We start from the raw sequence: 25,021 nt of genomic DNA on the forward strand, positions 1-25,021 counted from the left end.
GGATGTCACAGATCCCAAGAGTGCATCAGAGAGGTGGCATTTACCTCCTGCCCACTCAAAGCAAGCTGCAGGGTGCTGTGGGATGGCTGTGGGGCTTTCACTCCCTGCTGGAGCACTGTGGTTGTTGATTCTGCCATCTCTGCTCAGGCACCTGCCTCTGAACTTGTCTGACTCTGTATTTCTCTCTCCCCCTGCCTGTGTTTTAACCTTCTGCAGGCGCCAGGAACTGCGGGAGCTGCGGCTCCTTCAGAAAGAGGAGCACAGAAACCAGGCCCAGCTGAACAGCAAACACCAACTGCAGCTGGAGCAGATGCTCAGGCGCTTTGAGCAAGAAATGATGGTAAGAGGGCAGGGAAGGGGAAGCTCCTGGGTCGTGGCTGGTTCCCCTTTTCCTCTGCAGATGCCCCACAAACCCCTGTGCAGGGCAATGCTCTCTGGGCTGCTGCAGGCTTGGGGAATTGTGTCCAGAGAGATGAGGACCACCAAGGAAGCCCTTTGGGATTGGGAGCATGGGATGTGGTTGTGAAGCACAAGGGCTTTTGTGGGTGCTGAGCACCTGCAGCCTGAAGCTTGGGAGGCACTGACTGCCATTGCCTGGCATGGTGTAGCAGGTGAAGGGTTGTCCTGGACTTTCCTTCTTTAGTGATCTTTTCATGTATGTCTGTTCACAAATTCTGTGAGAAACAGTTTATAGTGCTGTTCTATTTGACAGAAAAAACCCCACTTTAAACAAGAAAGCAATGTCTCCAGCATATGACAGCAGGAAATCTGGCAAGTTTTGACTGCAAATTGAATAAAGATATACTGGGATTACATACTTAGTCTGTATATGGGCAACTTCTGTTGAAGTAAAATGATTTTTTGACTAAGTCCCTTTAAAGCTTTCATGAGCCATCTTTTAGATACCTCTTTATTTAGCATGTGTGCTTGGTAACCTCCTGCCCTCATGGCCGGCTGGGAGCCATCACTTATTCATGTGCACTGTTGTATTCTTACAGACTTGCTATGCCCCAGCTGTGAATTCTCATGTCAGCAAGTCACATCTTGTTTGTGAGATTTATTCACCATACAATGCAGTGCGTGAAAGCCCTGAACCTGCTTCCTTTACCTTTTCCCTGAGGCAGTTTGCAGCCTGCTCTCACTGCCACCTGGGTGCTCCATCCCTGCAGCTCAGAGGGAGGGAGACAGTGGACACAAGGACGCTGTTGGAATGCAGTGCCCACAGAACTGGAAATCCTTGTCTGCAGTGAAGGAGCTGTCATGGTTGAGCTTCCCTGCCTGCTAATACTTGCCTAGGGCCATGGGTCCCAGTGGGGATGTTGTAGATTGAGATGTAAGCGGGGAAAAAGGCTTGAAGTGCATCAGTACTAGAACAACTTCAGAAGAGCTTTGTGCTCAAGCTAGAGCTGGCTCTGCCCTCTGTGCTTTGTGGGGAAAATTCTCTCCTCTGTGTTTAAGGAACAGCTCAAGTTTTGAAGTGGCTCAAGGCTTTGAAGCTGTGAAGCTGTGCAAGGAGGCTGATGTTGACCTCTGTTCCCTTCCTGTGCAGACAAAGAAGAAGTTCTACGACACTGAACTAGAAAACCTTGAACGGCAGCAGAAGCAGCAGATTGAGAAGATGGAGCAGGATCATTCCCTGCGTCGGCGGGAGGAGGCCAAGCGCATTCGCCTGGAGCAGGAGCGAGACCATGTCAAATTCCTGGAGCAGCTGAAGCAGATGAAGAAGGAGGTAAAAATGGGGATAGGGTGGAAGAAATGTGGTTTCCTGCAGCTGCTTCTTCCAAGAAAGCTTCAACATAGCAGAACTTGAGAGACAAGGAGTTGTTGGTGTTTTAGCAGGAAGCTCTTGCTTTTCTTGCTGTATTTTTGTGTATCCTGAGGTCCAGCTTTTTAGTGACCTTAGGTGGTGTTTTTTCAGCCTACAGTTACCTGCTGATAAATCTCATTTCTCTCCCCAAAGGTCAAGAATGAGATTGAGAAGCTGCCCCGGCAACAGCGCAAAGGGAACATGAAGATGAAGATGGATGATTTCGCCCAGAAAAAACAAACCATGGTAAGGCTGAGAGAAGATTGCTACAACTCCAAGACTAGGAAGTGTGTAGTAGACAGAAGCATCTTTATTTCTTGAGGGACTGGAGGTTTCTAAAACACCACCAGATTCTTTACAAGTTGCAGCAGAAGGAGCGCTCATGGTGGTACTGCTGTTTTCTTCCAGGAACAGGAGTTTTTGGCCAAGCAGAAGGAAAACCTGGAGCTAGCCATGAAGAATATAACTGCCCAGCACAAAAAAGAGATCTGCAACAAGGAACGCGAGTGCCTGAACAAAAAGCAGCAGCTCATGAGAGGTGGGTGGCAAAAGCTGGAAAGGAGGAAAGCAAATGCTGTAATGATGAGTTTATCCAATGCTGGCTCTTCCCACATAACAGATGCTGTGACAGAGTTGCAAGCTGGCAGGATAGGATTTAAAAAAAACAGCCTTGCCAGATCCTGTCTAAATGTTTAACAATAATAATGCTTAGAGCTTCAGTCTTCAAAGTGCTTTACAAATATGAACCAATTAGGCTTCATAATTGCAAGAAATTATTCTCCAATATGGTTTGTAACCAATTTCTCTTGGAAGACAGGAGGTGATTGATCACCCCCCACACACATCTGCTGCGCTGCTTCTGCATGTAGGGATTGCTTGTGCTTAGGACCCTTTATATGTCCAAGCTGGGGGATCAGGGTGCATTTTCTTCTGACTTTCTCCCTTCCTCAGACCGGGAAGCATGTATCTGGGATCTAGAAGAGCATCAGCAACAGGAGAAACACCAGCTTATCAAGCAGCAGCTCAAGGATCAGTATTTCCTCCAGAGGCATGAGTTGCTACGGAAGCATGAAAAGGTGAGGAGTTTGCACCTTCCTGCACCAGTGCTGGTCAGCAGGATGCTTGGGTGGCCCCAGAAAGGATGTTTCCCTTCCAGGCTGTAAATGGGTAAGGGTTGGTTAGGAGTTAAGGGACTTGGTTATTACTAGTGAGAAGGAACCAGCCTACTTGCTACTCTGTGTGGTGTGTATTTAATGTGCAAAAATTGTGAATTTGGGGGAATTTTCTGGAAATCTGTGGGATGCTGGCTTCTCAGAGCAGTGAGTGAAGAATAGTGTGTCTCAGTTTGTGCTTCCATCCAGCCCCCTTCTCTTCTACTTTCACAGTATGTTCCATTGCTGCCCTCACCTCTCATCCCTTTGGAGCTGTCTGTCACCAGCCACCTCTCTGAAACTCCCAAATCCATTCTCCAGCTTTATTTGGTTTCGTCAGCACTTTCTTGTTGACTTGAGGTGTCCCTTCTCCTCTGAGAGCTGTCCCTCTGCCATTGCAGGAAAGGGAACAAATGCAGCGATACAACCAGCGCATGGTAGAGCAGCTGAAACTTCGGCAGCAGCAGGAGAGAGCCCGGCTTCCCAAAATTCAGAGGAGTGAAGGGAAGACACGCATGGCCATGTACAAGAAGAGCCTTCACATTCACTCCAGTGGGAGTGCAGCTGAACAGCGGGAAAAGATAAAACAGGTCAGATCCTGCAAATGGCATCAGGGTTGAGGCTTGGCTTGGGGGTGAAATACTTCACTGGCCTGCTGGCAGAAGGGAAGACAGGAAAAGGAAACTGTTCCCAGATTTCTTACCCACTGCAGTGAGTCAGAGATCTTTGCTTTTGTGACATCAGGTGTGGAGTTTAGCATTGGAAAGCATCCTCGGTACTTTTCTGTCTTTTCTACCCAACGGTGCAAGCTCTCCAGTTCTTTAGCCAGCTTCAGAGGTCAGAGCAATGCTGCCTACATGAGCTTTGGCTTTTGTCTCTTGCAGTTTGCTCAACAGGAAGAGAAGAGGCAAAAAGCAGAGAGGCTGCACCAGCAGCAGAAGCATGAGACACAGATGAAGGACATGCAGGCACAGTGTGAGAGCAACACGAATGAGCTCCAGCAGCTGCAGGTACCCATCCATCCCTCAGCACTTGGTCTCTGAGAGCTGACTGTGTGCTGCTGCTGCTGCTCACACAGGGAGAATGTTGGGAGTGGCTGAAGTCAGTGAATAGAACTGATGTCCCTTTGCTTTGCCTTGAAGGGTTCTTGTGGCTGTCTACATGTGCTGCAGCTCAGAGGTCTGACTCTGACTAATGCAAGGTTTGTTTGACCATGGATTTCAAATTCCAGCTTCTTAATGGGTGTTCTGTTTTGTGATCTGTGTTTAGAATGAAAAGTGTCACCTTTTAATTGAGCATGAAACCCAGAAGCTCAAATCTTTGGATGAGAACCACAACCAACACATGAAGGAGTGGAGGGACAAGCTGAGGCCAAGAAAGAAGGTAGATGCCTCCTTGACATGAGCAGGATGTCCTGCTTGGCTGGTTGGAGGGCACAGTGTCCATAGCCACAGTACAATCTCTAATACATCTCTTGTGTGTGTTCCCTTCTGCTTAAGGCCCTGGAGGACGAGCTGAACCAGAAGAAGCGTGAGCAGGAGATGTTCTTCAAGATGAACGAGGAGGCAGATGGACAGACCCCAGTATCCCCAACCAAACATGCCAAGTTTGTCCCATTCAGCTCTGCAGAGAGCTTGTAACACCAAGCAGCTGGCAGGCCACCAGCTGGTACTTGCTGTGTCCACCTGGGCTGTAGATGGGCAACTTGGACTTGAAAACCCTCTCAGCAGCCTCTTGTCACAGCAGCACACTCCTATCCCCTTGCTCTCTCTGGGATAATCATGGCCTCTGTCCTGCAGTGGGGGATGCTGACTGGAAGTTTTGGTGGCTTTTCCAGGAGCTGATCTGCTCAGCACAGCTCCAGGCTGGGAAGCCAGGCAGGACCCTTTCTGTTATCAGACTTGCACTGTTAGCTGGGTGTGTTGCCTTCATGGTGAGCCTGGTCAGCTCAGACTGAAGCAATAACTGCTCCAAACGGGAGGAACAGGTGATGGCCCCTGCCCTCCTCACAAGGGTTATCAAACTCTCTTTCCTCTGTGGCTGCTCCTCCTCCTGGTCCTCTGTAAGGACTATTCTGGGGCAGAGCAGCTTTGGCATTGTCCGAGGCTAACCTTGGCCTTGTGGCCCCAAACACTTGCCTTAGGTTTATTTCTATTTACTGTGGCCATTTTTGACTTCAAGGAGAGACAGTGATTTAGATTTATCCTTTGAAGAGAAGGGGCTGTCTTTTTTCTTTCCTCTCCCTCCCCATACAGACTGTGCAGAAAAGAGACCAGCTGAGTGTCTTTCCAAAGATGCTTCTGCTGCTTTGTTTGCTGTGGTTGCTGGCACCACACTCCCTCTGGCACCTAAGTAACACTGTCTTGTGAGAGATTGGACTGTGGTGTAATTAAACTGCTCAGCTGGCTGCAGGCTTTTGTCTCTTAAAGAAATGTATGTGCATGTGCAGGGGGGAGGTCTGTAATGGCACTCAGTCTTGCAGTGACACAGTGAGGTATCAGTCACAGTCTTGTGCCTTTGCAGGACAAGTGAGAGCCAGAAGGATGTTATGAACCAGAAGGGTGTTATTGTCAGAGTTCTTGTGATCCACACATGTGCTTGAGATTTTTTTTTAAGTTCAATATATGCATTGGCCACATGGGTCAGCCAGCAGTCTGCTCTGCAGTCAGGGTTATGGGCTGCAAAGCATCATTTGAAAGGAATAAGGGAGTCTTGAAACAAGGTATGCAAGGGAAGAGGAGATGCAAAGACAGGTCACAGTGGCTTGTTACTCTCAGCATTGTTTTCCTCACTGATGTCTCATCTCCTTACCATGTTTCTTGGATGATTCTCCTGGCATTCATCTGGGATTTGTGCTGCAGAGCAGTGGCAGGTCCAGCCCTCTGTCCTTCCTGCTCCATGGCTCTGCATTCTGGCTGGGCTGCACAAGGCACTGCTTGGCTGAGCTGCTGAGAAGGACTCGGAGCACAGACCTGGGTGGGAGGATGGAGACCTCACTGGGCATCACCTTTACACAACCAAAAGTTGTAAGGTAGCACTTAATTTTTTGTCTGTGTTGATCTGTGGAAAATACTGTTTGTTTCAGGCCTTCTTCCCTAGCAAGGAAAGGAAGTTTCTGCTTAAAAAAAAAAAACAAAAAAACCCAAACACCCCCCCCCCCCCAAACCACAAATGTTGCTATTTTAAAGTCTCATATGTTGATTTACAGACATAATGGCACTTCAGGAAAAGGTGGTATGGGATGTGCTACACTTTTAGGTACCTAGCTGAAGGAGTCTGCCCCTGGGTCTGTAACACCTACATATTTATGAGTTTCATGTAAACTAGCAGAATTATATTTGGGCCATTCCAAGTTTATTCTGGCTCCACACCACTAATGTCTCTGCTAATAAACATAGCTTAGATTTACATCTGAGGGCTGGGACCCTTTGAAAGGAGACTGCACAGCAGCTTTTCAGTAATGAGCCTGTCTTCCTAGCAGAACTGCCTGTCCCATCTCCAAAAGCATTGGCTGTGCCTTTCAGATAGAATAGGGCCAGGTTGGGAGCTGCTGGAAAGTTAATAAATGCAGAGAGTTGTTCCTGGATCAGGACAGTATTCTGGTTTGAGCCTTATAATTGCATTAGAAATCTGCTATAGCAAGCCCAGCGGTTTTATTCCTGGTCCCAGGCGGGTCAGGCTGGATATTTTCTATGAAATGGTTGTCACAGTAATCAGTACTCGGTGCCAAGTGTTACACATGACTTTCAGAAGGATGTCCTGGAGCAGAATGTTGAGAACACACCTCCTCCAGCTGAAGGGCATTGCTGCCCTTTTCACCAGCCCAGGGAGTGTCAGCTCTCTCTGGATATTGTGCAGCCATGAGGAAGGAGATGATCTGGGGGGCTTTTAAAGGGCTGATGTTATACCCCCATGGTAAATCAATTGTCATTTTCTTACTTTCAGCCCAGAGGTAGCAACAGTTTTGCCTTTGCTAACAGAGGGCCCACCCTCCGGATTTGTCTCCTGCTCCTTTCCCTGTTCTCTGTTCCCTATCCAGGTGTTTCAGGGCTCTGGTACCATGTCCTTCTCTTAGAAGAGGGCAGGGGAGCATATCTTCTGAATGTTGTGTTTACAGGGTGGTTGTTTTTTCCCCCCATTCAGAAGAGAATGCGTTATTGTTTCCTGTTCAGAAGGAACCATGAATAAACCCAGAATTTTTTTTTTCAGGGGGCAATGTGATGCCATTTTAATATATGTGGCTTTGAATAAAAAGGGTTTTTTTAATATTTTGTAAAGTGCCTTTGGTGAGGCCACCACTATGATGTAAAGATCCTTCTAATAAAGTAACAAACTGAGAAACCTGGGCATGTGTCTGATTTCTGCCTGCTCACCAGCTGTGGCCTCAGACAGCTTTGCTTTGAGTCTGGGGTTTGCTGACTTGCAGTAAACTTCTAGAGTCAGGAAATGTGAACCTTGCAAGGTTTAACGTCCAGTTCTTTAAAATAGAGCTGGTTGCTTCAGAAACACTTCTGCTGCGTGCTCTGCTTCGACATCTTCACAACGAAACTGGAACTTTGGTGGACCTTGGGAAAGCATCAGTTCCTTCGATGGCTTTGTGGTGTTCGGGTGACCCTGCTCGGTGAAGTGAGAGTATTGCAGCCTGCAGGCAAAAGAGCGCAGAGCACCCACGCGTGGCTTTTTCCTCCTTTTTTTATGCCTGGCTTTAAGGCATCTCAGATAAATGCCTCGGCTCCTATGCTTTTTTTGGGACAAGGAGGTCCTGGGGTTGTCTCCTTCCACTCTGCAGTGACTGAAGAATGCTTGGACCCTGTGGATGCCTTTATGAGGCCAAGCTACAGATCACATCTTACCCGGTCAGTGCACTTGGAGACCTCTGGTTACTCCACTTTTACCACCTCTGTAGCCATCCACAAGGCTTTTGATTTGTCTTCAGAGATTTTTACCTGAAAGTTTAGTAATTTCTTTCATCCAGGTGTCCTACATCAAGTAAGAACACATGGTGTTCAAGGGCACTTTTGACACGAGTTGGTGGAACTGGTGTGCTTTCCCCTTCATTTTTAGAAGGCTGCTGTAGAGTCTGACAACTTCTACCTTGGGTTTCATGCCAGAAAGGACCTTGATACTAGTGCCCACCTGGTTGGGTAATATTTCAGGCAGTGAGGTCAGATATGAGGGTGCTGAAGAGAGAGGGAGATGTTACTGTAAGTTGTTGCTGGTGGGGTTTTAAAATTGGCAGCACTATGGTGAGAGAAAGACAAAAGCAAAGCATGAGGGTGCCAGTGTCCATGAGGTAGTAAGGAATAAAGTAGCTGAGGAAACTTAATTAGCCATCTCCATCATTAAAATGTACCAGGACTGCAGTGTTTCCTGGGATACACTGGTCAAAAACGGCCTCACTCAATGTAGCAGAGGATCCCCTGGGTGTATTTAACTTCATCTGCTGTCTTGGCAATGCCTGGGGGCAGCTTCAGCTACGAGGATATTTATATTTTAAATATATGTGGACAGTACTCTGCGTTCCAGAAATAAGTTATCTACCATTCTGCCCTTATCCAATCCTGAAAACAGAGCAAAAATTAAAATCTTTCTTAATTTTTAAAATCAGAGATGCCAGCCATGAATTACTGGTGCTACTGCAGCTCTGGCATTCTCAGCACTCCTCATTACTTCCTCTGTTCTGAGCTCCCCTGAGCTGCCCAAAGGCTTTTGCAGCATTTGTGCTATGGTGGGGGCCATGAAACTCCCTGGGGGAAGAAGAAGCAGAGTAGGCAGAGACAGTCAGAGAGCTGGGGCTTGTGCCTAACTACTTTCTTTCTAGGGCTGCATCTGCTCTCCCCCTTGCTGCAAGAGGACAGCCCAAGGTTAGCACTGCTGGAGGAACTTTGTCAAAATTTATCTGCACCCTGCTAAACCAAATGCTGTTGTTCTCCTGACCACTAGTTTCTCACTGGCCACTAGTTTAATTTTCCAAATGCTAACCTACCCAGAGCTTGAGCCAAGCCTCTCCAGAGGCTGGTGGCTCTGGTTCGATGATGGTGTTTGCTGTTCATCTCCCAGGTGGGATGGGACTCTGTGGCAGGGACAGGTCACCCGCGCACCCCACCTGCCCTCACAAGCACACCCCGGGGCTCCCCTGGTCCAGGTTCCCAGGCATGAAGGGGATGCAGGGTGATGTTTGTTCTTCTGTCTCTTGTTCACTAGAGGGCTCGCACAGCCAAACCCCAGCCTTGGGCTCCGGCCGCTGCCGGCACAAGCGCAGATGTCCCTTTGCACTGAAATGTTTGCTTACTCTCTTTCCTGGCTTCGTCACTCGCTCCTGCACAGCTTCCACCCATTCTCTGCTTCTTAGCGGTGCTTCACTATTTTGTCTCCCGCTCCAGCGTTGTCTTCAGAGGTTCCCCGCCGGCACAGGAGGGCCAGGACAGTCCCTCCATGGGTCTGCTTCTCCCTGGGGCTGCCAGGGTGTCATCCACAACCGGTGTCATCCACACCACACGGCTACAACCAGCAGTGGTGGCATCGAAGCCACCATCGACGACCAGTGGTGGAGAAGGATCAGTGCAATCCAATTCTGACGATAAGCTGGGTAACCACTGTTGTGCTGGGCTTCAAGGGCATGGATTTGCCCTCTGTCGGTGTAGGAGCATCACGTTTGACCAGTCCTTATGAGGAGCAAATGGATATGTTTGTCCTGTACACAGGGAAGAACTGAGGACATGCAGAGGCCTGGCATGCACTGGTACTTCTTAAATTAAAACACAAGCAGTAATAGTGGACTGTCCATGCTGGAATGACTGCAAGTACTCTTTCCCCTGCAGTTCAGGGCTGATGATAGGGCACTGCTTTCTCATTCCTTGGCAGGCTGCAGAAATGGTTCAGCTGTGCCCAAACCACTGCAGCCTGCTTAGAGCCAGGTGGAAGCCATCTGAGCTGATGGCTGGCTTTTTACAAGTCATGAATCCTCTTGCTTTAAATTGCTCAGCTCACCCTGACAGAGAGAAGGAAGAGTGAACACTGAATTGCATGTTCTCAATTTGCTCTTCCCAGGTGGGTTTTTAATGTTTTTTCCCCCACAAACTGATTGGAGGGTTCTCAGGTAGTCAATCCAAGGTGTGTTGATGGTGGGGTTTGTGTTAATGTAAAGATGGACAGCAAGATGATCAGTGGTGCTTTCAGTGCATGAAGGATGTAGGGTCAGCCCGTGCACTCCAATAAAGCCAAATTATCAGACTACATCAGACCAGCTCTGCAAACATGAGACCAGTGTCCTGATTACAGTCACCTCGCCTGGAAGCCTGGCAGAACTGCACATGCTGATAACTAGAACAACCCATCACCTGCAGTAAGAGATGACTGCAGCCATAGCATTCATAACCCAGTTGCCTCACTTTATTACCTTCACTTTGTAGTATCTCATCTACTGCATTTTGTTTAGTGTGTTTCTGTGCCTCTTTTTGTAGTTTGCATACCCAGTTACCTGCTCTTGTTATCTCCATGATCCCCTTGCCTGACCTTTCAATACTCAGCTCTTCAGGTTACGTCCGTCTCTGCAGTGCACAGTTGCAGTGCCCTCAGCTGCCTTTTACCATGTAAAGATCAGTTGTTGTTTTATTCCTCTCTTAATCCGCTTTCTCCAGTGTTGCATATCTCCTCAAGGTACACTTCTCTTACCAAATGATGCACAGCTGCTTTGGATGTTTTCCTGACCACCCTCTGAAGGATTCATGCATCTTTCAGTGCTTTTAAAAACAGTAAAATTCAATTTGCCCAGTCTGGGCACTCCACAGAACATCAAAAACTGTAGTTCTGTTGTCTGTTGTTGCCCTCCCAGGCTTTGATTCTTGATTAGCACTTCGAGGTCTAGTTCCTGTGTCCCTCACAAATATCAGGGTTTCCTGCTGAGAGAAGAAAGGGAGGGCTCTAGAGACTAGGAGGGCAAGGGGAGAAATAAAACCCTGGCAATCTGCCTGCACCTCTATAGCTCTTTGGTGTGGTTTTAACACAGTTAACAGCATAAAAAGGAGCCACATTTAAGGAGCTGCTAAGGAGTGAGATGAGTTGTTTATGATTCTATTAGATTCATATGAAAACTAATGATTTGCCAGTGTAGTAACTTTATAATACAATTAAAAGCCCAACAGGTAAGAGAGCTGTGGTTATACCACGTGTTGAGGAGCTGCTGGGAAGCTGGAGGTAGTGGGTGGCACTGGTTTAGGAGTGCCCAGTCTCTGCTTCATTTCCTCTGCTGCTCCAAGGGCAGAGCAGGGCGCAGAACACGGCACAGGGAGGTGGGCTGCCAGGGAGGAAAACTGGGGTACTCCCAGCTTCCAGGGGTACGCAGGTTGCTCTGGGTAAGGCACTTCTGACCACAACAAAGCTGCCTCTTTCTGCTCTTAATTTCTCGGATCCTTTAGGGATGTGGCTGTTGGTGAACAGGTCAGCATGGCTTTGGGGACCTTATTATGGGACAAGAGAGGGAAGAAAAATCAAAACCCAGTGATGGAGCCCACGCACGGGCCTACCGTGCCGGGCAAGAGAGGCAACCCCGGTGTCCCCGTAGCCCTCTCCCCTCCGAGGGCAAACAGCCAGCTGCACCCCCCGAAAGGCTCTGTCCACCCCAGACACGCAGCCGAGCTGCACCCCCCGTCTCAGCCTCGGAGTGGAGCGGCGCACGCCCCGCCAGCGGCGGCGCCGGGGGGCGGACACGCGTGGGGCTGGTGGGGCCGGTTGTCCCTTTAAGCGGGCGGTGTCGGAGCCGCCCCGCCGGCCGGGATCGGCCGGGATAGGCCGGGATCAGACCGGGGCCGCCTCCCGCCCTCGACAGCGGGCGGGCGGCTCGGCGGGGCTCGGCGCGGCGCTGCAGGCTCCGGTCCCGGCTGCGAGCGCCAGATCCTCCCCCAGCGTCGCCGCTCCCCGGGCTCCAGGGGCAGAGGCGGAGGCATGCCCAGGCGGAGCATCGCGGAGGTGAAGGTGCTGGACGTGCAGAAGCGGCGCATTCCCAACAAGCACTATGTGAGTGGTTCGGCTCGGCTCGGCTCGGCTGGAGACGTCCCGCTCCGCCGCGCCCGGCCTTGGGCAAACAAAGGCCGGGCGCTGCCGGGTGCTCCCCCACGACTGCCCCGGCGGCGGGCAGTGGCCACAGAGCCCCGGGGTGGAGGGGAAGGAGGAGGGCAGAGCTGCCGGGTTTGTCGCTCCCACTCCAGTCGTCTCCCGTGGGGATCACCTCCTGTTCTCCCCCGGCGAGCGGGGGGACGCGCTGCCTCGTCCCTCCAGCCCCCGTTACCGGAGGAGGCGAGCAGGGACGTGGCCGTGCCGGTGGTGACCCTGTGCGGGGGCAGCGCTGAGAGTTTCCCGTTGGTAGCTGCGGGCGGGGTTTTGGCGGAGGGGCTCCCAGGGCAGCACGCACCAGGAGGAGAAATCATCTCCCGGCACCACCGGGAAGCGGCTCTGCTTTCGGGAGGGAGCACTGTTTGACTGAGGGGCTCTGAAACCTGTTGGCTGCAGAGTCCCGGAGCGAGGGGACCACCCGGCTGCTTCCTTACTCTGCCGCTGTCCCCGTGAGGTGTCCCCTCGTGTCCTCGCACCCCTTCTGCGTGAGTTGCCCGGTTCCTGCACACTCCAGAGCATGTGGGTTTGTTTTGAAGGGTTTGTTTTTTCCTTTTATTTTTTAATTTCTTTAAAAATTATTATTTAGACTTTGTTGTGCTTCCAGGCATCTGCGGAGACCTTGTGGGTGAATCCTGGCAGCAACCCTAAAAGACAGAGCAAAATATTTTCCCCACCCAGTGTGCCTTAGACTGGAATGACCCAGTGACACACTGTGGTGCCCTTGGGTTGTGAGGATGTGATTTTTGCTCCGGCTGGAGGGTGTTGTGTCAGCAGAGCAAGGAACCCCAACCATTTGGGAAATCCGGGGCTTCTCTGTGTTACCCTGCCTGGTTTGTTGCAGTGAGCAACAAATTGGAGGAAAGCAGAAAACAAGCCATCTCTAGCCAGGAAGGAGGAGAGACTAAGGGGGCTGTTACACTCCCCTTGCATCCAGGAATGTGATGTGGCTGCTGCTGCCCAACCCCTTATCACCCTTTCTTCTTCCTCTCGTGCCCTGCCTTCAGATTTATCAGCCCTTGCTGGGCCTGGCCACAGCTCCAGATGTGCCCCTCTTCCTGCCTTGTCCATCTCAGACTTACTCATCATAGCTGGGCTATGCATCTGATCTGGAGGAACGTGTACGTGAGGAGGTTTGTGTGTGCTTCTGTTTGTCTTGGCGGATCTGTTGCACCACCATCGGGTCCTGTAACAGGGCTTGGACAGGGTTTCCTGCAGCTCCTCCTCTGTTCTTCCTTCTGGGCCTTCCCATTCCTTTGCTGGGGGCTCCTTGCACCCATCCAAATCTGCATCCCTGCAGCTGAGACATGCACTACAAGTTCCAGACAGGATTTGTGCTGTGTATGAGTCTTCCTCGCCCTCCACCCTGAGAGGAGAGGTGGGTAGAGTTGGACATGGCACAAATAATCCTTTTGAGCCTGGAAAACTGGAACAGAGTTTTTTTCTAAAAAGAGAAACATGTTGCAGCAGCTGTGCGGATACTCCGGAGCAGAAGCTGCTGGGGTGGTGGGAAATAGTAGCTGCACACAGCTCATGACAGCTCGGCTGCTTGCTCCCTCCTTAACTGGGTGTCCAAGTCCTCTGCCTCTAAGCTTTCCCTGTACTTGTCTTGCAAGTCAAAACCTGGCAATGTGAGCCCAGCTCAGAGTGGGACTGAGCCCAGGGAGGGACAGGCAGCAGCATCCATCAGGCAGCACTGGACTGAACTGGACTGAACTCGCCTTGTTTGAGGGAATTGATAGGGACTAGGCAGACTTACAAAGCCAGTTAATTATAAGGAATCAAAAGCTTCCCCCTTTCCTTTTTTTCTTTTTCTTTTCCTTTCCCCTTTCCTTTTCCCCTTTTCCTTTCCCTCTCCTGCAAAGAGGAGAGGAGAGGCAGCAAACTGTGGCTGGCTCTGTTGTATTTGCTGTCACTCTGCAAATCCAAGTCAACCACAAAGTGTACATGTTAAACCTTTGCTGTCTGTCTCCTCATTGCTGAGTGTAAATGTGCTCTCCAGCCCCTGGGGCAGCCACTTGCTGGCTCATTGCTGGCTGTTCCTCCACTTGCCCCTGTGCTGCCCTGACCGCCGTGTGACCTGTGCTGGTCGGGCTCTGTCTCCTCTGTGTTGGAGAGTGGCTTTTCTTTTCTGGACAAAGGTGCAGTTGTGTTGGCTGCAGGGAGGCCACAGCAAAAAGTCATGAATTTCGTTTTCCTAGAAAAGTGAGATAAAACCAGTGTTTGAAAATCCTTATTGGTGCCGCAGTGGGGAGGGGCTGGCTGTGGGAAAGGCCAGCTCTATTCAGGCTGTGTGGTTCACCCATCACCTTTGGAATTGATATAGCATGAGTTGTGTTGCTCAGGACAAAACCTCATGTTTTTTGCAGCTCTGATTTGAAGCAGGAGGTGCAATACTCCTACAAACTGTGGGGCTTGAGCTGGGGAAGAACCCAGTGAAGTGCTGGATAGGGTTTGGGGAGACAGATTCCAGCTTGAGCACATCCTGAGCTGATTGTCCGGGTCTATTTGTGGACCTGAATGCATCCACAAGCCCTCAAACATTTATGTATTGGTGAAGGGTGCTGACTCAAATCCTGGTACAAGACAGCGTCAGTCTGGTTTGCTGCTGCCTTGCTGCTCCTCACAGTGTGTCTGGTGGCCATGCTTCCCTGTCCCCACCTCCTGTCCATTCTCCTTACCCTGCTGACAGCCCAGTACCTGACCTGAGGGCAGGATGAACTGGGTGGGTTGTTCTCAGAAAACCCAAGTGTTTTTAAAACCATATGAGGGTAGGGAAAATTAAAACAGCCTCTTGATTGCTTTTCTACTTAGTGAGGTGTTAAACCCTTTAGTGAATACTGCAGTGAGCACTGCAGGCAGGGCTCAAGCTCAATAGCAATGAGTGGGGTGTGCTCTCCCCTTTTGTGCTGCTCTCCTTGCAGTCAGCCTTCTGGTCCTGGAAGGTGTTTGCTGCTGTGGGGTTGGCATAGTGTGAGCCTGACATGTCTGCTCCTGTTCTTGTCAAACCAACTCTGCCCACACCCATGGAAGGGCTGAGAGGGGAAGGATAAGTGAGCTTCTTGCTCTGAGTGACAAGAGCCTTGAAATTGCCCTGCCAGCTGTGAAACTATCACACTGGATGGCCTGGCATCTCTCCTGGGCTGCCAACCCAATTGTGCTGCTTGTGCCTTTAAGTTTTGGTTTTTGTTTTGTTTTTTCATGGGCAGTGAGAAATAATCCTTTTGTGGATGTTCATTGCAGGATACACTACTCTGGTCGTTCTACCTGGACAGCATCAAGCTCAGGATCTCAACATCTGTTCAAGTGAAGAAAAGGCTCCCATTCTCAGGCAGTGGCTGGAGGGTCACCCTCCAGTGACATTTTCTATACAATCCTGTGTGAAGTTATTATAGGTCATGCCTCTCGGGGACACTGCCAGCAAGGGCTCCAGGGCCATACTGCAAATCTGAAAAGGCAAAGTCCAAGAGCAAAGTTTAAAAATAATTATTCTGGGCGACAGAGTAGCAGACTGTCATTGCTATGGTCTGGCCAAGTCTCAAATTCTGATATATGAATGTTTATTCAGGAAAGACCCAAAACAAAGCCATAGTTGAACCAGACTCAATTTTCCTTTAAAGGACTTCTCACAGGATCTTTTTATAGTTTTGTGTTTGTTATCCTCTAGTAGAAGTCCCTAATATAAAACTTTTCCCTACTAAATCCAGATTTTGGTTGTTTTGGGGTTGCCTCCAGGCAACGTTCAGGACTTTTTCTTTTAATACAGCTGCAGTTTCTGTGTTTTGTTCTACATATTAATGACAATGTAATTGAGTCATGTCTTTGCTTCTACCATCACATCCACCAAGAACACTTCAATAGTTTATACAGTTTTAAATGGCTACTCCAGAGCACAAAAATGTGTACATATATCCGACAGGAAAGAAAGAGCTGTTTGGTTGTGTTAGCTTATTGGGAAATCTGGACTATGCTTTTGCAGACTTCCTTTCCCAGCCTCTGTGCCCACACGTATCACTATGAAAAAGGGAAATTTAAACAAAGTGTGCAGTATGGATATTTTTTTTTATTTGCAAGGTCAGTTGACATGGTTGCAATTTTTAAACAAGGTGAATACCCATATTGAACCACCTCATTTGTGGCAACTGCCTTATGCAGGTAATTAACAGTGTGTGTTGTAATCTGGTGCCTAGATGATAGCATCTAGAGATATTTTAAAACAAGGTTGATGAAAACACATTCAAAAAGTTAGTGTGTTATATTTTTGATGTAGGATTTAGATGTGGTGGTAGGTGTCTTCTCTGCTCCTGTTCCTTGTAGTGTTGAGGCAGTCTGTGGTTTCATTTGTTGTCCAACCCACCCATTGCTTATCTGAAATTGATTATGGAACACTGGGAGGAGAGTGCTTGAATGGCAAGAGGAGGACAAGAACTGCTGATCCATGGATTCAGTCATTCTTTGTGCCTTGCACATACAGAGCAGAAGATGGCTTCTGAAGAAAGTGTGTCCCAGTGACATGTGTGTCATGGTCCCCTGGTCCTGACTTGCCCAGCTGAAGCAGAGGTCTGTGGGGACCTGGTGCAGCATCACCTTGTCAAGCTGCATTACTTCTGCCTTGTGAATCATGCTGGTTGCTTGGCTTAAGGGAGTTTGGGGATGAGTCTGGGGAGCATGACTGTGCTTTTGGTATGGTGTGAATGTCCTGTGAGGAACCAAAGGAGCTGGGTGCATTTAGACTGCAGGAATGGAAGGGTAGAATGAGTAGTGTGATATCCAGCCAGGGGATGTTAACTGAAATAATAATGAGAGTAAAGAAAAAACAGAATGTATGAAGTAAGGCTGAACCCAGGAAGCTGGGTGCTCTGCCAGGGCAGAGAGTTTCTGAGCATTGGTGGCCCCCAGAGGTTTGAGGGCTTTCTCTGCATCCTCAGCAGTGTTTTGCTGCCGTAGCTTGTGGTTCTCCTGTATCTCATCCCATTTCCCATCAGCTGGCCAGTGCTGTCCCACTCAAAGAAGGCCACAGGCAGGATGTTTGGGGGGCCTGTAGCTGGTAGAAACTGAGACCCATCCTTATACCTGGCCCTGCTGAATTATAGAGCCAACCAATCCTTCCATCCCCCTCCCTTTTCAAGAGGGTTGGGGCTTAAGGGAGAGCTGTTGGCTTTGTGGATGAAAACCAAATGCAAAAATCTCTATTTTTTTTCTTCCCTAGTTACTTTAGAGAAGTAACCAGTCGTGTTACTTAAGGCCTTTGAAAACCCCGAATGTTGTAGTTCAGTGCAAGGGCCAAATCCTGCCTGGCACGTGGCCGCTGAGAAGGATGCAGCTCTGTGTGGAAAGCTGGTGCTCCTAACAACTCCAACAGAGAACTTTGGCATAGGGGCATCCATGGCCTCTGCTGCTCAGGGGTTTGATGACCTTGGTCCCTCACAGCTTTGCTTTGGAGGGTGTCTCTGTCTTCCGGCCATTTTACATAGCAGGGGGAAAGAGAAAACAAACGAATCCATATGTTTGACCTTCAGTATGACTCAGAACAACAACAAAAAAAAGTGGGTGTGCGTGTTGTGTGGCTGAGCAGTCTGTGCCACAGCTGTGAGGGGCTTGGTGGGTTGTCCTTGGGGTCCCTGTGCTCAGCGTAACCCCCTGTGTGTGCACTTGGCCCTGGCAGCTCTGAGCCCTGCTGAGGGAGAAGAGCTGTCACTTGCTGGGGTTTTAGGAAGGGATGAATAGGAGCAAGAAGAAGGGGCTGCTTTGTAGTCCTAGATGTGTAAGAAAATTAGTTTGGGTTATTTGCTGAGGAGGTGAGGACATGCTTGTCCTCCTGCTGCCTGCATTGCTCCTACCCAGCTCCTTCCTGTGGCTCTGACTTTTTGCTTCTGCTTCTTTCCCCTCCTAGATGAGAGAGACCACAGCATCCCCAAATATCACTGCATTTACCCCTGGGGCTGCTTGTCCATGCCTTTCCCAGTGTCATCTGAACCAGCACAGTCCTTCTCATCCTTCTCCTGGCTCTCACAGAGCAGGAGCAAGAGGATGGCACAGTGTCTGGGGATGGAGCAGGGGGCTGGCTGTCACTTTCCCACACGGAGCTTTGGTGGCCCATGGTGCACAAGCCCCGTGTTCCCCTCCCCAGCCCCACATGCCTACAGCAGTGGAGGCTGATGGAGAAGGGCCAAGCACAGCAGCTCACCGCCAAGAACTTTCTTTGTTTCCAGCCACCTCCCTTCTTTTTTTTTTTTCTTTTCTTCTTACAATTCCCCACTCCCTTTTCTATATTAAACCCCACTCTGGTTTGGCTCAATCCCTCAGCTGCTTTGGTTTCTCTGCCCCTTTGAAATTCTCAGTGCTCCTCTCTCAGTGCAGCTGAATCCAGGGTCCGAGGTTCTCACATCACTTCCCTGTATTTTGGGATGTGGGTGGAATAGAGAGCCCGATGCTTTTTCCCTTCTACTGGCAAATTATGCTTTAAATATGTGGACTTTTCCACAGGGAAGTTTATTGTACATAGTCTCCCTGGACTCAAGACCACACAGGCTCCAACCCATTGGAAACAGCTCTGCCTCTGCTGGAGGCTGTTATGTTTGGCTTTGCCATAGAAGCTCTGCTGAGTGGCTGGGCATGCCCCTTGGTGGTGGGTGGGCAGAGCTGTGTGTCCCTGAAGTCCCATGGAGGTGTCTTTCCAAGTGACCATGGTGTTGCATTCTGCCCTGCCATTGTTCCCATGCCTCTGGGTGTGCTGCTCCAGGGCTCAGCCTAGGGCAACTGGGTGGTGCTGGGCTCAGTGTGGGTTTGCTGCCTCTTTCAGTGATGTGCTGGGTGCCAAGCAGAGCTTGCAGGCCAGCAGCAGTTCTCTCTTCCCAAAACCTTACTTGTGGGCTTTGTTCGTGCCCCCACAACCAGGACACTTTGCAAGTGTCCTTGGAAAACTTGGGAAAATTCCTCTGGTGGGAGGAGAGTGGCTGAAACTATAACTCTAGGCTTTCCCATCACTTCAGTCTGCCTTTTTTCTTCCTCAGATTTAAGCACTCCAGGCTGCTTCCCAAGTTGTGTTTTGTGCATGTTCGTAGTGTGTTTATGCAAGGAGTCCAGAAGTGTTTCTTCTAGGAGGTCACACAGCCTCGTGTTTCGAGAATGGGAAACTGTTTCATTTAGGGTTTTGGTTTTTTTTTCTTCAGTATCTTCTTAATTCCATTACCTCAAGTCAGCTGCTTGAATCATCTCCTCTCTCTAGCCACACTGTTGGATAGCACAATGTGCCCCCTGGGGAATGTGCAAGACTGAGGACTGGTGGAAGACTCCAGAGTCCTTGGTCCCTTTGACCAGAAGAAGTCACCAGGAGATACTGCTGTGTGCACACCAAGGTTCTTTATCATTCCTTGGAAACATATTTCTAGGGTCTGGCAGTTTCCAGGGTTTATGCTTGCCACTTTGTTTCTTCAGGAGGGGAAAAAAAAATAATAATAAAAAAATTAAATATCTGGCTGCCCTTTCAATAGAGATATTTTGTGCTGGCTGCTCATCCTCCCCTTTCTTGTGCCTTAGTCCCTGTGAGTCCAGTCCCTCCAGCACCCAAGCTGGATCCTTCATCCTCCCTGCCCTGTTAGTGATGCTCAGCATGGAAGCTCATGCCCCAGGAGGGCTGCTGTCCTGCCCAGGAGGATTGTCTTAGATCTCCCTCTGGCATTCACCTGCTCTGATTTGTCTCCCCTGGGGCTGCAGAGCCCTGGCTGCCATGCCAGCTGATGGGCAGCTCTTGCTGACAGCTCTGTTATGGTTGGCCAGGTGCCATTTGCATTTCATCTAGCAACCTGTCAGTTTTGACAGTTCCCTTACAAAGGTTTTCAGTCCCACTTTCCACTGGCCTATTTTCCCTCTGAGCTGCTTCTCCTGAGGTGCTGGGGAGGGGAGAGCAGGAATGCTGTGGACACCAAGCTCATGATGCCCAGCAGGGTGGGCTGCAAGATCCCCAGGGATTTGATTTCTGTCTTTATTTTTCTGTTTAGGGCACGCACTTTCAAACAGAGAATCATAGAATGGTTTGGGTTGGAAGGGACTTGGAAGATCAACCAGTTTCGACCCCCTGCAGGGTTGAAAGAAGTAGGGACATCTCCCACTAAACCAGGTTGCTCCAAGCCCCATCCCACCTGGCCTCCAACACTTTCAGGAATGAGGCACAACTTCCCTGGAAAACCTGGGCAAGCACCTCAGCACCCTGACACTGAAGAATTTCTTCCTAATATCTAATCTAAATCTACCATTTTTCAGCTTAAAAATATTACCTCTGTCATTACATCCCCTCATAAAAAGTCCCTTGCCAGCTTTTCTGTAGATCTTCTTTAGGTACGTGACCAAGGAGAATCCTGGGTGATGGAATTTCTGATGGTAAACTTTTTGATAAGCAATTTTTAAGAAACAGGTATGTGGCCAGTTACTGGAAATGCAGGGAGTCTTGGGGAATCCGGGTGTTTTGGGAGCAAAATCCCCACAGCATCTGCAGGGGTCTATTTTCTATGAAGGTTGTGATCTGTTTCTGCCCTCCAAGGAGAGGAGCACAGAAACTTTTTGGCATTAATGTGAATTGCTCATCTCTTCTGGCATTAAGCAACATCCACCTGCATCTCCAAGACTGTCCCAGGACCTCTGCACTCCCCATGAGAAGCCCTCCAGGATTGGAAGGCAAGCCTTGTTTCCTTGCTTTGCTCTTTGTTGCAGCTCTGGCAGGGTTGTTCCACAGGGAACAAATCCTGCTCTGTAACTCAGCTTTCAGCAGCTGGGAGAGGAGTGATGGGGGGGGTCAGGTTGCATGCATGCAGCCTCCTTAATCCCAAAAGCACAATTTTGAGTGCATTCCTGTGACCCTGAAAGCTCTGTAACCCTCCTCTTCACCTTGCTGCAGTAGGACAAATGCCGTGAGCTGTATCTGATGGATTTCAGAAGCATGGCATGAATTCCAGCTATGCTTCCCTGACCTGGGGCTGAAATGTAGGGAAGGAGAGTCGAGCCCTGTGATTTCTGCCAGGTCCCAAAGCTCTGCCTGGCCCATCATCTTCAGGCACCAGTTGTAGGGTTTGATGTGACACATGTGCACCAACCTAGACTGGAGCCAGTGTGGGCTGGAGCAGGGCAAGGTGTGGAGGCTCTTGGGTTGGGAGTGGGGCAGGATAAGTCCTCCTTCCCAGAGGAGGTGAAGGAGAGGAGCTGGGTTCCTGGGTTTCACCGAGTCAGCTCGTTCCCTCCGTGGTGCAGACCCTGCTGCTGGCCCAAAAAGGGCTGTAAATATTTAGATAGCTCTGCCTGTTGGTTTTGGCCATGGGCCTGTCCCATGTGATGGGGTTGCAGAGCCCCCCTTCTGGATCTGGCTGGCTTCCACCTCCCTGCCATCTGCTTGGCTCTTCCCAGCACTTCAAGGAAATGGCAGAGCAGGATCCAACCAGCAGCCCCCCCATTACCAGCAGTGCTCCCTAGGGATGCACATCCCCAGGGCACTGTCAGCTGCAGCCCCAGGAGATCCCCTCACCCTTTCCATGGAAAGAGGCTTGCTGGTAGTTTCTCTGTCATTTCTTTGAAGGAGTGTAGAAATCTGAGCTGGAGAAGACCCATGAAGTAAATGTTTCCACATGCCCTCACCCACGCAGCTGGGCTGGGAAAAAGCAGCCTCTGCAGGACTGAGGATTGAAGGAGCAGGTGATGGGGAATCTCCTACCAGGACAGAATTGCTTTTGTTTGGATTGATGCTCCTGGCAGGACATGGTGCAGTGCCAGGCCAGTGCAATGTTTTCAAAACTGTTTTGATCATTGAAAGCATCTTGCAAAAGGACCTGAGAAAGGGACCATCTCCAGTCCCTCTGAAAACCATGGCTGGCTGGCCTGCTGCACCATTCATCCCTTTCAAAATCTACTCTGTTGTCAGGTGAGTAGAGCAACTGAGCTGAGATTTCTCTCATCTTTCTGAGTCTCTAGGACTGCAAGGACTGGATTAGGTATTGACAGAGCCCAAGCTCTGTGATGGTTTTAGCCAACAAAATACCCCAGTGGGTTGGGGCCATCAGAGTGAAGGATGGGAGATATTCACCAGCAAGGAGGAAGCCAGCTTTACTGAGACAGGGTTCTCATTCCTGTGGGCTTCCCCATCTTTTCTGCATTGTACAAGTAGGTGAGAAAATACTCCCAGAGACCTTTCTACTGTTCAAATGTGCAAGAGGTGCAAGAAACCATTAGCCAGACTCCAGGGAAATCTGCATTTCAGCAAAAGAGGAGTGATATCATCAGCTGAGAGAAACGCTGCTTCTCTCACTTGCAAAGAGTATAATCAGGCTTAGTGTGCCCTCAGTCTCATGGCTTTATTACCCTAAGGAGTTTTGAATTAGTTTTGACTTGAGCAAATCCACATCCTGATTAAAATCCTAGCCTAATAAGCTGTTGATTCCAAATAAAGGCAGAATCGGAATAAACAATGAAGAAAAGTTGGCTCTTCCTCCTGCCCCAGTGGAAGGCTTTCTTCAGGCAGGCAGCCAGCAGTGATATAACCCCATAAAGTGCTCTAGACTGGTAAGAAAGCTGGGATATCAGCTGAGCTTCCAACCAAAATGAGCTCATGCTGGCCTCCTGGCAAGTCCTGGGGTGAAGGTAAAGGCAGCTTGGAGTTAAATTAACACTTAGTTTGCTGATGGAGTTGGTGACTGTACAGGTGCTGTCAGATCCTTCAGAAGCCCTGTCATTTGTCTTTCCCCATTCTTATTGCAAACTGCAGTCAGCCAAGTTGTCCCTGACCTGTTGATGTCTAGAAACATGTTCTTGGATGGGTATTGTTCTTGACCCAATGCAGAGTCCTTGTCAAATCATTTGGTGATAAGTAAAGACAATGTCTGGGCTTCCCTTGTACCCAATCATGGTCCATCCAGGTCTCCACAGCGGCCACAGCTGCTGTCTTGCAGGAGCCTTCTGTCCTCCTGGTGTTAATATGCAGAAAGTGCAGGTCCTTCAGAACAAAAAAGGACTTATGTGAATGAAAGGAGTGGATTGTGGTTAGCTAAATAAGGCCTTTGAGGTGAAGCCCAGGGATCTGGATGTCTGGGAGAGGTTGGTGGTGCCTGTGACACCCAGCCAGCTCATGGCAAGTCAGCAAAGCATTTGCAGCTGTGTTTGGGCTGACCATCTGGTTTAAGGAAAACGGTCACTGAACTGCTGTGTGGAAAACACTGAAGATCTTTATTTTAGCAGTAAGAACTTGCTTCATCTTGCTGCCTCTTCTTCCGCTTTAATTTGGAAGTTACTCTGCTGCAAAGAATTTGTGGTTCCTCAAGAGTCTCCTCAACTGGGTAGGTTGTGCTGTGTCAGCCCTCTGAGCAGCAGCAGGATTTTTTTTATTAGATGTTTAGTACAGCATTTGAATAGGTTTGATAAGCTCAAGTAATACAGCATTGGGCTATCCATTTGAGTCTCCTGGTGTTTGAGCTTTGATATTGGGCTGGGATGTTGGTCACATTTCAGCATCTGGAAAAATGTGTGTCTCTATGGGAAACCCTGTGAAACTCTTAAGGGATTCTGTTTTAAATAGCAAAACAACAGCATCCTAAGAGCCTTCACACTTCATTGTATAGACTGGAGTTCTACAAGGTTAATTCACCTGAGCTTCTGAATGTTTTGTTCTTGCTTCACTGAACTGATATTTGAATTTGTACTGTAAGTAAGTAGGATGTGAGAGTTGGAATTAGAAATGAGCATACCCTTGTTCTGCTCAGTCAATCTGTTATCAATTAGTGGAGGCTGAGATTTACATCACCCAAGTGTTTTGCTGGCATCTTATCAAGGGTCATCTTTGGTTTCGGTGAGCAAGGACATTAGATAAGTAATTGGACAGTTCTGATATTTGCTTGTTGTGTTTCAGAGAAGAATAAAAATCTGGGGTAGGTTGTTTTTGTTTTAATTTTTGTGTTCATCATCAGTAGAAGCCTGATCATATAGTCTGTGAATAACCTGCAATTCCTGGGATTGGTTGTGCAGTGTTTTGAGGAACAGGAGGGTAGTTTGCACCCAAGCAACTTTAAGTGCTTTAAGCTTCAGGGCAGCTTCTGGAAGAACAGATGGAGTTTCAAACTTTGTGGGATAGAGTTCTTGCAAGCCCCAATCCCAGCACCCAGGCTGGCAGTGATGTGTGGGCTCACTGTGTGCAGTTTCAGGATCTTTACATTAAATTTGGTGCTGCAGACTTAGATGGTGTGACCAAGGCACAGTTATCAACTCATAATGTGTCTGTGTCTGGAGAGACTTTAACTGTGTTTTTACAGAGAAGAGCCCTTTCACATTGGATGTGTGCCCCTATGTCGGGATAAGGACCTGACCTGGTTCACAACTATCGATTAGTATTTAGTAGATAATCAAGTTGCAGCAGTGGAGCTTAAAAATCTAAACCTGACATATTTTCCAGTATTGCTGAAATGATTTTAAGTGGTCCCAGTAACTTCTCCAACTGACTCCCAGCCAGGGGGGGGCTGTGCTGGCAGCTTTAGCAGCATTTGGGTTGTGGGGTGGGTTGTTGGCTCACTCCTGATTTCTTCCTCTGCTCCTTCCAGGTGTACATCATCAAAGTCACTTGGTCCAATGGGTCCACAGAAGTCATCTACCGACGGTACAGCAAGTTCTTTGACCTGCAGGTAAGCACCTTGCCTGGTTTTGCCTTCAGAGGGTTGGAAGCTGTGGTCAGTTGAGAAGCATGGATCTCCTGGCTTCTGCATGTCCCAGTGTTAAAGTTCTGCTGTCTGCATGAGTGTGAATTCCTGCAACAAATCTATGCAAGCAGTGGGGGTTTTGTTGGTTTTTTTTGTTTGTTTGCTTTAGGAGGGATTTTGTTAAAGTCGGGTTCAAATTCCATTCCTGCAGATGAAACACCATACCTCGACCTGCTGCTATCACAGCCAAAAGACCCAGATTCCTTGGGGCTGTGTCCCTGTGTCCGGCT

At 49.1% G+C, this 25,021-nt stretch overlaps 2 protein-coding genes across 3 annotated transcripts in view; both read left to right on the plus strand.

Moving 5' to 3' along the window:
• STK10 (serine/threonine kinase 10) overlaps positions 1–7,298 on the plus strand; it is a 44,633-nt gene extending 37,335 nt beyond the window's left edge. The window contains exons 11-19 of one of the 2 annotated variants that reach the window (XM_030459080.1): positions 217–340; positions 1,550–1,729; positions 1,961–2,053; positions 2,216–2,345; positions 2,759–2,883; positions 3,360–3,548; positions 3,843–3,968; positions 4,228–4,341; positions 4,458–7,298. In XM_030459080.1, the coding sequence (XP_030314940.1) occupies positions 217–340; positions 1,550–1,729; positions 1,961–2,053; positions 2,216–2,345; positions 2,759–2,883; positions 3,360–3,548; positions 3,843–3,968; positions 4,228–4,341; positions 4,458–4,598 (1,222 nt within the window). In that variant the 3' untranslated portion in view covers positions 4,599–7,298. The remainder of the gene's footprint in view (positions 1–216; positions 341–1,549; positions 1,730–1,960; positions 2,054–2,215; positions 2,346–2,758; positions 2,884–3,359; positions 3,549–3,842; positions 3,969–4,227; positions 4,342–4,457) is intronic. The other variant, XM_030459081.1, reaches the window with a different exon arrangement.
• Positions 7,299–11,819: 4,521 nt separating this feature from the next.
• Positions 11,820–25,021, plus strand: part of SH3PXD2B (SH3 and PX domains 2B) — a 66,207-nt gene continuing 53,005 nt past the window's right edge. The window contains 2 exon segments of the mRNA XM_030459243.1: positions 11,820–11,973; positions 24,636–24,716. Coding sequence (XP_030315103.1) covers positions 11,902–11,973; positions 24,636–24,716 — 153 coding nt within the window. The 5' untranslated portion in view covers positions 11,820–11,901.

The sequence above is a fragment of the Calypte anna genome, chromosome 13 (assembly GCF_003957555.1).
Source record: "Calypte anna isolate BGI_N300 chromosome 13, bCalAnn1_v1.p, whole genome shotgun sequence".
Taxonomy (NCBI): domain Eukaryota; kingdom Metazoa; phylum Chordata; class Aves; order Apodiformes; family Trochilidae; genus Calypte; species Calypte anna.